At 43.8% G+C, this 11,386-nt stretch overlaps 2 protein-coding genes across 2 annotated transcripts in view; one reads left to right on the forward strand and one right to left on the reverse strand.

Moving 5' to 3' along the window:
- Positions 1-4,152, forward strand: part of LOC118411670 — a 10,189-nt gene extending 6,037 nt beyond the window's left edge. The window contains exons 3-6 of the mRNA XM_035814148.1: positions 1,824-1,970; positions 2,468-2,511; positions 3,815-3,896; positions 4,028-4,152. Coding sequence (XP_035670041.1) covers positions 1,824-1,970; positions 2,468-2,511; positions 3,815-3,896; positions 4,028-4,065 — 311 coding nt within the window. The 3' untranslated portion in view covers positions 4,066-4,152. The remainder of the gene's footprint in view (positions 1-1,823; positions 1,971-2,467; positions 2,512-3,814; positions 3,897-4,027) is intronic.
- A 5,568-nt stretch (positions 4,153-9,720) lies between these two features.
- Positions 9,721-10,893, reverse strand: LOC118411671 (lysophosphatidic acid receptor 3-like). The gene has a single exon (XM_035814149.1). It carries the CDS (start codon positions 10,891-10,893, stop codon positions 9,721-9,723), a length of 1,173 nt encoding a protein of 390 aa, XP_035670042.1.
- Positions 10,894-11,386: the final 493 nt, after the last annotated feature.

Below are 11,386 nucleotides of genomic sequence, written 5' to 3' on the forward strand. Positions count from 1 at the left end.
TGATGGCTGTTACTTCGTATCCGAAGATCAGTGGGCGGGTGGGTTTGAGCGACCCATCCGCCTGGCCTGCACGTGACTTTTTAAGGTGAAGGAGGGGTGTGCACTTCCTTCTCCACCCTCTCGTCTACTGGCGCACTTAGTCCTACAGGGACATAACTATATGCCACGTAAGACGGCCCCAGCAGATGCAGGTTTATTGTTTGGAGTTTCCGTCTCCTAGGAGGACTTCCGACCAAGGATGCAAGGGGTTCCTCCTACCCCCGACTCGTGTGCCATGGCGGGTGCGTCATGCCCGAACATGCCCCTATGGCCTGCCACAGCCACAAAGACCTGTCACTGCCACTGGCCGCAGCTAGGTACTCATATGCACCTGAGTTAGGTGAGGAAAGTCGTGTAAAGTGCCTTTCCCAAGGGCACAAGATCGGTGACACGGCAGACGGATTTGAAGTCAGGACCTGTCGGGCCGGAGCCCAACTCGCTGCCGATTGCCCCACGCGATCTCACTTGTACGGATGCGTCGCTTGTACGGAGGGCGAAACCGTAGAGTTCTACGGCGTGTCTGCGTGCTCCCAAATCCATTGAATTCCGTCCGATTTCGTACAAAGGCTTTACTTACCACTTACGGATCCCAAAAGATTGCCCACGTTTTTGCAAGTAGACCTCACGCAGTTACATGTACGGCGGATTGTGCCCCAGGCTTTAGCCTTAGCTATATGAATCTTCAGAACAAATCTTCAGAACAAACCTGGTGTGTTACGTTATGAGACGGTTTACGGTGTATACAGTACAAACATACAAACAAGGGTATGAAACCGTTGTTTTTTCTAGAAAAAATCCTATTCTCGCGGCTTCTTTAGGGCGCGGTCACATAGGTCATACGATCGTTGTACAATTTTGATGCGGTAGGATTTCCAAGTAGGCTGTGACAGAACCGACCATCGACATGGATCCAAAACATGTGTTGCAAGACAGCTGTACTCATGCATGGCTGTCCAAAAAACACCTTAAGTTATCAATCGTACGACGACCGCACGACCTTTGTGACCGTGCCTTTACACGCTAAAGCTATTCGCGGACATGGCAATGGCGTTCTTCACATTTCTGGGTACATACGTTAATGTTAAGGCATAGTAACATCTCTTGTCTCTTAAAAACAACGCTTTCCCCCACACGCAACAAATGGCTTGGCTCTAAGCCAAGGGACACCGTGCACCCCGTTTACCCCGTCCATGTCCTCAGACGTTCGTCACCTGCTCGTAGCCGGATATTTACGCTCACGTATCTTCAGTAGGTAATTCTCTATGACGAAAGCATGGTTTGGGTGCTGTGCCATTCTGAGATTATTGCCTTCAATTGAAAATTGATGTTATGTGAAACTTTATGGGATTTCGATATAAACAAGAGTAGCGTCGATAACTGGTCATAACACAAACCACCTTGTCATAAAGATGTTGTGATTTAAAAATTACCCCCCCCCCCAAAAAAAAAAAGCTAACAGAGAAGTTTTTGATACAAGGCGGTAGTTACAGAAATTGTTGTTGAAAGGAAGGTTCTAGAAGGTAGGATAGGGTGGGGGCGGGCGCTAGAGCAAATAGACATGACCACTAACCGAACTCACGTATACAGTTTGTCAAGGTTTTGTCTTACGTCATATCCTTTACTTTGGCAATAAAAGAATGGCAGTTAGCGGCTCGACCAATGAGAGGGCGGCTGAATATTCGTCATTTATTTGAACTGTATGATTTTATCTCACATTTCTATGTTTTGACGGAGGTGGATTGGGCAATAATATCGGTCTGTTTTGAATCGTCACAAAAGCCCAGCTGCAACTTTTCCCGCGCAAAAGTATAAAACCCGCATCATAACAGACTGCAGTAGACGACTTTCCTGTCACAAGTTCCATAGCAACCAGCCTCATCATGAAGTTTCTCATCATTGCGATCGTGTTGGCTGTTCTGGCAAACGCAGAGGCGAGTCATTTTACATTGCGCCTTGATATTTGTTGTAAAAGGTAGTCCGGGACCCCATAGCCTTTTTGAGGCCACAGAGGCAGTGGGTTTTAACCGCTGTGTCTATGGCAAGGTATTGGAAGGCGTGCCCATCACTCTCCTTCCACTGCCTTTTACCTCCGCTACCGAAGTCAGTTACTCATTTGTACACCTTGGAGGAGTGAGGAAAGTCGTGTCAAGTGACTTTTCGTAGGGCACAACATCGGTGGCATGTCAGGGGATTCAAACCTAGGACTTTTTAATCGTTATTTCAACAATTCTCTACTTTTGCTGTAGCTGTATAAAAAAACCTTACTGGAGACATTTCTGTTAACGTTATATTGACTGGAAACTATCATTTGAGACGTACATGCATTAATCTATTTATTGCAGTTTTGGAAAGTTCTTACTCTGAAGGTTGATTTCTATCATACTACTATGAGTTGTAGCTAAAACTTTCTTTTTTTTTAACCAAAAAGGTCGCTCCGAGGTTCAAGCCCAAGATGGCTGCCCCGCAACGCCTGTAAGTGAGAATGTAACTAAAAGTATGACTTTATGTCCATATGTGGTAGCGCTGGTACTTTTCGTGAGCCTGTTGACTCATTTTGTGTGGATGGTGTGTCCTTCAAGTTTCGGTTAGGCCGTGTTGATTCGATGGTATGGATGACATCACCTGGAATCCCAAAACTGATGCGAGCGTGCCAATAAAATAAAAGGTTGGCAAAATAAAGCTGCCTTCATTGTATAAATTCTAAATGGCCAGGAATTCTAATAGTAAGTAGCCTGGAGGGTCGAACAAATGACTAAACACACAGGGTATGGTAAAGCAAACAACAGCTTCTTCATTTTTTGTTATTTCACATCTTCTTTTTGATAATGGAATTAACTTTTTTGGCATTCTATGACATGAGTAGCCGAGCCGTTTTCCGATATTTTTTGCAATTTAAGGCATATATAAGTGCTCACTTTGCTGCTTTGTAAGATCTATAAGATGGCCGAAAACGTTTTAGACGTCATTACAAGTGGATGACATCTATTCGCGGAGATTGAATTTCGCGGTTGGGAGAAAATGAAGTGTTTGTGGTGGTTTTGAGTTCGCGATAGTGCTGTTGTCACATATTCTGTAGACTATTGGACACACCTGCACTTTTATGGACAGCCAGACGGAAACCAACTACTAGCGATTGGGCAAAGGTGCTACGCGGACGGCCAGAATAGTCGCTTTCGGTATGATCAACTGTCACTGATCTTACCGTATCTAGCCTCTAGATACATAGCCACGGAAATGCGTAGACAAGGCTCTAGGCGGGGAGAAGAAACATTTTCGCCGTGGTTTTGAGTTCTTGGTGAGGTGATCACCGCGAAAACCTAGAACATAAAATCACCGCGAACATGTCTGCATTTACTGTTTTCGAATCAGTATGGCCTTACCTTAAATACAAATGCTTTAGATGTGCAGTAAACTCTTGGTCTAACCTTTAACAGTCTGAAGTAGCTGATTGGCACCATGAACTGTATTGGCTACGGAGCTATATAGCATGGTGAAGGTTAAGAAATAAATAAAAAACACTGCATGCACATATACTAACTTCCCATGATGAAGAATACCTAAATACTGTTTGTTATTTTGTTTGTTTGCTACGCATAACTGGTACACTGTCATTAGCCTAGGCGTAACATACCAGTTTTGTACAGTAAGTACAAACTTCGTTAGACTAGACTGATAGGTTTGATTACTCCACACCTAGAAAGATATTTACTCTTTTTTATGATTGTGGTGGGCTCTTGTTTCTTCTTGTAAACTTTCTTTTGGTGATTTGTTTTAGCTACATGTCCTGCGCCGGTACCCTTGCATGCCAGGCTACTTGCCTCTTTGCGGGCTACGCCGGTGGATCCTGCAGCCAAGGCGTAAGTGTGGAAGTTGATGAAGGTTTAAGCATCCAAGTAACTGTTAGCAGTACTACTCAAGCAACTGTTTAAAATTGTAACCATGAAACCCAGTGATAATATTAATTCTTCCTTTGCCCCCTCCTTCTCAGATTTGCTATTGCCACTGAACGACGAGTCATCAAAGTGACGTAACGGTTGTCATGGAGACCACCAGTCAACAAAACTGATTATCATCAGTGCTGATTTGCCATCTGAATAAATGTGTACCCAATCACCCGAGTGTTTTCATCCATAAAGCAAGGTTCTGATATATACATATCCATACTGTATGCACTTTTATGGCTAACGTAACCTGAAAGAAAGAAAGAAAGAAAGAAAGAGAGAGAGATAGATAGAGAGAGAGAGAGAGAAAGACAGAAAAAGAAAGAAAGAAAGACAGAAAAAAAAAGAAAGACAGAAAAAGAAAGAATGGCATCTTTATTTACATCTTCTCGCCAAGTGGCGCTGCGTCTTTATGATGTAATGCCCGTAATTACCTTCGTTAAAGAAGGTTATGTATCTTGGGTAGAAAATTTGTGTTGTGTCCCAATATGTAGGTCAATCGTATATAACTCGAGTAGCTGTGGATGGACTTTAATGATATTTGGTATTTGAGTAGTGGTTGCAGGAACGAAGGTACTAGTATTGTTCGAAAACGGTTCCCCCGGCACTTTTCGTGCAGCGAGGTGAGTTTGTGTGTGTGTGCGGTTATGGACAATTACTCGAGTCGTTGTGGATCGTTTTGCATGGTATTCGGTAGTTATGTAGGGGTTGGGAAACCGAAGGTCAAGTTCGATAATGGGCATCCTGACGACAAGTTGAGATACTGCAGCGGAGCGACAAAGTTGGCGTTAAAATTATCCTCATGTGGCACATTCATGGTTTTTGAGTAGTTGATAAGTCTTTGGGCAGGGAGTAAGTCGTGTAAGTTTGGGCCCCCTGGTGCCGTTTTTTAAACTGCAGGGGCCGATTTTGTTTTAGACTTTGAAAGGGAGTAACTCAAGAAAGGGTGGACAGATTTTCATGATAGTTGGTGTGTTGATAGTTTGAGTGATAATTTATATAGCCAAGTTATAATTATGTTAATCTGTAGCTAATTTACATAATCAATAAAGGAAGTTGAGAAATCTCATGTAGTTCATGATAAGACCTGATTTTGGAGACAGTTTTGGATGATAAGTAGGTTAGGAAAACAAACAGTTGTCATGCAGGTACTGTGATGTTTATTTTTCAAAGAACTGAAGAAGGGGCCATGGTAAAGTGAAAGGTGGTGGTTCTGCATCTGTGGCCCTATTTCGAATAAGCTTTATTCACTTTGACGCTGGGGGTCACCTGGGATGGATAAAAGGGAATTTTCAACAACTATATACATGTACGCACTTTCATGCAGCCGTTTACTTCTGGTAGGTACTCTGGTGATACATGAATGAGACTTGAAGGTCTTTGATAAAGGCACTCTCCATAATAAGCTTTGATTATTTTGGCGAAGGTATGTGTTTCGTGAAACTCTAGTTCAATTTTTCTCTGGACTGGTAATGGATCTATTTGTTTTGAAATCTTTGGTGTGGGATGGCATAAAGGGGGATGGGGGCTTGGGTCTCAAAGCTCGACAGGGGCTAATGTCCGACGAGGTTACAAAAATATCATTATTCGGGTAGGATGCAAAGCCGAAAGCCCGTGTTTGCGAGGAGCCACACATTAAGCACGAAATAAAATTCTTTCGCACTTATTGAAAAGAGAAGGGGTCTTTCCGGTGTGAGTGGATCAAACCAATTTTCCCCCTCAACCTCATTAATCAAACCTTGCAGTCTAGTCTTACGTAGCTTGTCCCTAACTGACAAAATAAGTGCGTTTAACAGCATTTTGTGGAGTTCAGATTTGATGAGATCTTATCGAAGTTGACCGAAATACCAGTCGGCAACGGCAAGTATAGTGAAGTAAAAACGCTGGCAACAAGGCCGCTCAATTTTAACTTCCTGTCGTTTGTGGCTGTCGCCTGAGCGATCCGTCCGTTTCAGGACAAACTCGGCGGAATTTATTAGCCTCCAAGCAGATGTTAAAGTACAGTCACGCGAGCGTGTATATTAAAGTTCTTATGAGGTCCTTATTGACATTTTTCTACGCAGCCGTGCGCACGATACGTATTTCATACGCATCTCAATCGTTTTGTGAAGCTTTAGGTGCGCGCACTGAGCCGTACCGTGCGTATGCCTGTGCACTTCCTGAAACTGACACAAAATGTTTGAGATGCGTATGAAGTGCGTTTTGGCCGTATGACTGTGTATGAAATTACCATGAGTGCGTATATTTGTATTCAAGTCACCATGAGTTCCGTATGTACATACTTTAGTTTAGGTAAGAGGCAAAGAAAGATACAACTTCTTCTCTACAAACTTCACCCATGCAACCCCCCCCCCCCCCCCCGTGCTAATACGGAACTCATACGCACTTGAATATTCACACTTGTGTGACCGCTCCCAAGCCAAAAGCTGGCATCACTCTTGACTGCGCAAAAAATGCTGTCACATTGACGTGTGGTGCATTTTCCCATGAAGCCCTAATCAACAAATTATTGGCAAGTCCCAGTGTTGTGCCTGAAATAAAACCAATTTCCAATTACTAAAAACACATCAAAAAGATATTTGCAGTGGTTGGAGGATACATATGATGCTGAGAGTAACATATTATGAAATGTATAGAATGCGCCATCTTAATTACGCCGCTTTTCGCCTTTTTGTTGAATTCTTGATTTTTGGAAAAATATTTCTTAAGAATCGTAATTTCAGGCGACAAATCTCTCCCACTGACGCCAGAGAAACTTCTCTTTGTCGTTGCAGGAGTCTTATTCCTGCGGTTCAATCTCCATTTTCTGCAGGCTTCCTCTCAGCTGTGCAGCGCCTCCCAGCGATATTTTCACAATACGCATCCTCGCTGTCTGCCTTCATGCGGTTCACGAGTGACATCTAGCGTCTTTTGATTCGCAGGTGCGCATCCCGAAATATCGCAGGTGCGCATCCCGAAATATCGCAGGGTATGAAACTGTTGGTTTTGTTTGAAGGATCTCATTATCATGTCTAACAACAAGAGACAACCATATGCACGGTTATGACAATGACTGTCTTGACAATTCTGGATATATTGAAGTTTGAACTCGATCGCATCCCTCTACGCCCGGTCCCCAACGGTATTACCACAAGGAGTGTCGACACGACTGTGGTCCCTCTGCTTAGGAGAATGGCTCGATCGTAGCATCTCATGTTTACACCCAACACGTAACGAAGAAACTGACTAAAAGCGTACAGTTTACCATATTATCCTGGTGCATTCAAAGTATTTCCTTTTCACCTGCTCGTAGCCGGATCTTTATACCCCCCTCACATTAGGCGCGATTCGATCGGAAGACTAGTTTACGAGCTCTAAATGACATTTTCGTGAGTAAGACGTCCGGTGTTCTCAGGATCATCTTGCGATTTTAAGGGATCGCCTGCAATTTTCAGGAGTCTTACGACGGTCGCGGTGCAGCGAAACATGTTCTTAACATAAGCGACAAGTCGCAGGAGATCTCCGAGATCGCAGAGCTCGTTACCAAGTCGCAGATCGTGCGTGCAAATCGTGCGTACCTCGCGAGGCTATCGGTCAATAGTCTTGCGTCAATCCAACGCTTGAAGACCGATAGGCGAGCACAGACATAGTTATTAATCATCGAGCGCAAATCGGATGGCGAACGCCCGTTAGTTGGGCGACGTTCGGGCGACGTTCACCCGACTTCCGATTGTTTACAAAAATTGAATTTCTGGGGATGTGATGGTAATTCTAACATTGTGGCCCCTGTGGCAGTATGTAGGCTGGCTTTGTGACACACTTCGCTTTCTTGTGTCATTTCTATTATGCCCGCGCATTCCATTCATTGGTTAAAAAGATTCCGACAACAAAATAAGCAACATTTATTGATCTCTTGCCTTTTTTGAGGAACGTTTTGTGTTCCCTTGCCCGCGTGCAAGAGGTCATGGGAGGTTCATTATCATAGATTTATTCACCGTCGATCGCACGAGGCTCGCTTATATGTGAGGGGGACAGATTTTGGGCGAAAAATACGCAAGACCATCTTAAGATCTTAAAATCAGCCGACCTTCCTGCGATCGCGAAGTACGTCCGAAGATCGTATATAATGTGAGGGGGGTATAACGATTACGTTTCTTCCGTAGGTCTTTTTCGTGAGAAAGCTTGATTTAAGTGCTCATACCACACAGAGATGATTTATCATTGTATGATATTGTGAAAACTGACCGTGATGCATTTTGATTCACATCCATATCATTAACGATGTTCACACAGTGTCAATAAATTGTTGCAAATAGGTCAGATTTGTTTTTAACTGCGACATACTCTGTACTTGTTCAATATGTAGTTGTACCCCATGCGCATGTTGATCGTATCTGTATAACAATACTGTACACATCATGAATGTGCAATTCTGCCCCAAGGCTGCAAGACTACTTTTATTCTGTGACATTCGTTTTTTAGTCTGTCTGGAACAATAAACGAGTCTACAAACAGTTCCTCTACTAGACATGACTATACATAGAAACTAAACTATTCACTATTCTGTGCAAACTACGCCATATGTACAGAATATGTATAGATAGATACTAGTCCCACAGTGAGATGATTAACTGCAACATGTTACTATCTGTCACATCTTCAGGAAAACAACACCGAACACTTACTTGCCATCATTGAGCATTACATCGCACTCCCACTTGCCGAAACTTTGCCGAGTAGGAAACTCTTAGTTCTGTTAGAAGATTTCCCATTCTCAACGCTTGCACACGATCATTGTATCCACGGATGATTTTTCACTACCTTTTTTTGCGTAAATAGTTATCTTTTTGTCACTTCCCTTCGCCATGTCTTTGACCTAGACTTTTTCACGTCCATGGCAACTACATAGAGCATATATAGAGCATGCTGGACTTCACTAACTGCCTCATGCGTCACACGACGTGGGAGCTACTAAGTCTAAGTAAGTAAGCAACTGCATAAAAGTCACATAGTTAACTTGACAGCTATCTATTGAACCACAGGCCTTACAAACATTGACATTTAAGTCTTTGACTTTACATGACACATTGAACGGCAGTACTGATTGTTAGATGAGACGACAAGACACAACGATCAAAATAAATCATAATAACTATGTACGTCGTCACCAGACGTCGCTGAAAACTGCTAACAGGAATCTAGCATTTCTGTACATATTTGTGCCTGGAATTTACTTAATTCGTAAGATGTGATTTTTTTTCTTCCTTTGAAAGAAAACTTGCATACATTCAATTTGTGGAAAATGTTTTGTTATGGTGAACACAACAACAATTCTGAACAACAATTCTTTACAACAAAAGAATCCCTGAAGAACTGAATTTTGTGATATGATTTCAGCAACGTAGCTACGGTGATAGACCCTACAGTATGTCCCTGCTTTGTGTTTTCTTAAAATCATCTGATGAGGCTAACTGTAGATCATGCCTTCTTAAGGTCACTGGACTTAAGTGTAAAGTGTTTACCTTCGTTTTTGTTGTCCTGTTTTCTTCGCGATCGTTGAAATGTTTATTGTCCCTTTGTCACTGCCAAAGATGTTTGTGTAATGTCTACATACCTTTGTACTGTAGCACAAAAGTTCTACTTCGAACTTCCATGTTGGTATGAAGTTATAGTTCCAATTTTTTTTTTCTTGAGGTGGCTTATGTGTTGCAACGAAGGGCGATTATAGTTACACAGATGCAGACGATGGGCGGGCAGTTTTCTAAGGGTTCCATGCAGTCACGGCGTTGCCGAAGAAGAGGCGCTTCACGTTGCGGCGGATTTCCTCCAGACGGAAGCCGTAGATGATGGGGTTGACCGCGGAGTTCAGGATGACAAATATCATTTGTATAGAGTTTTGGCCGCAATCGCCTTTGCAGGTTACTTCTTTGACGACTGCCGCGCAGAATGGCAACCATCCCACCAGAAACACGATGGTGATGATGAGAATAGTGACGGCTGATTTTCTGCTGGTACTCGGCTTGGCCTGCACCGCGGCTTCCTGTCGCCTGATGTCGCTAACCTGCCGCCACAGGCACCGGAACACGCCGAGGTTGAAGAACACGATCGCCGCCATCGGAATGAAGATGAGAAATAGGATCAGGACCAGGTAACTTTGTGGAGTGCCTCCGCCATACTGGGAACACCCTACCTGGGACGGAAACGTACAGCTCCATCCAAACACCGGCAGCAGCGCCAAGATGCTACTCCACATCCAGACCACGATGATGGCGACTTTACATCTATCGTTGGTGATCTTGTCCTCGTACGTCAGGCCGTGCACGATGAACCAGTAGCGCTCAGCCGTTAGCGCCAGCAGACTGTAGGCGGAGGACAGAGCTGAGAGGAGGATAGAAGTGGGGAGGAAGCGGTGCAAGGCCATTGGCGGATTGATCCCAGCTGTTGCGTAGAAGAAGACGGTTAAACCCGCACAGAGGAAGTTCACCCCAGCCACAATGTCGCTTGCTGCCATGTTGGCCATCAGTATGTAGACCGGTTTGTGCAGCGCCTCGTACTTGATGATGGCTGCTAAGGGTAGGCTGTTGGCCACAACCGACACGACTGACATGGCATTCATAACAAGCAATATCCAACTATATCCAGTGCGACCCTGGAACTGGGAACTTTCTGGATCTTTTGTCTCTCCAGCGCACTCAAATAAAGTTGAAGTTACGTTTTTCTTCACTCGTGATGTCTCGTTGCTGTTGCCAAGTGAGCTGCAGTTCTTTGCTAGTTCCTCCCATGGCCAAGTTTCTGAACCATCTACACCGTCCGTCCTGTTGCTGAGTTCTGTTGTAGAGTTCAGGTTGGCTGGAGGTGCCGAAGCTGTGCCACAGTTGCAACTTGCCACGAAGACAAGCATAAGAGCGGTCCTGATATTCAGTTGTTCAAGCATCATTCTAGTTCTTCAATGTGTTGACGGTCAATGTCAGAGTCAGTTCGATGTGGACACTAAGTGTCCGAAGAAACTGAATGCTTTGATCGCTGAAGAACTTCGATCCTGGTACAGAAAACGTTTCAGATGTCGATGAAACAAAGCCAAAGCTCTCCTCTCTATAGACGTAAATAGGCGTTCTCACTTATACGTCGACGTCCAAGCTTTGCGTGTTGAATGACGTCAAGAATCGAATGCAACGACTGTCTACTGAAAGTTTGTGTGTAGAATCGTTATTGTGTATAATCCTAGGTTTTAGCAAGGTGCAGGAAAGCTCAGATGTACTAGCTAAGCTTCATGACTTAAGTTCAATCGAAACCAAATCCATGAAATCCCGAAGTAAATGTTTGAATGAAAAAAAAATCACCTGCATTTGCTTTCTCCTCTCAAATGAAACTCTCCCAAAGCTATAAGGAATCCCCTATGTGATCCCCTTCCAACATCTGCTTGAAGA

The sequence above is a fragment of the Branchiostoma floridae genome, chromosome 3 (assembly GCF_000003815.2).
Source record: "Branchiostoma floridae strain S238N-H82 chromosome 3, Bfl_VNyyK, whole genome shotgun sequence".
Classification (NCBI taxonomy): Eukaryota; Metazoa; Chordata; class Leptocardii; order Amphioxiformes; family Branchiostomatidae; genus Branchiostoma; species Branchiostoma floridae.

What these genes read in the sequence shown, in the direction of transcription:
- LOC118411671 (XM_035814149.1), bottom strand. Translation starts at nt 10,893, where the DNA reads ATGCTTGAACAACTGAATATCAGGACCGCTCTTATGCTTGTCTTCGTG.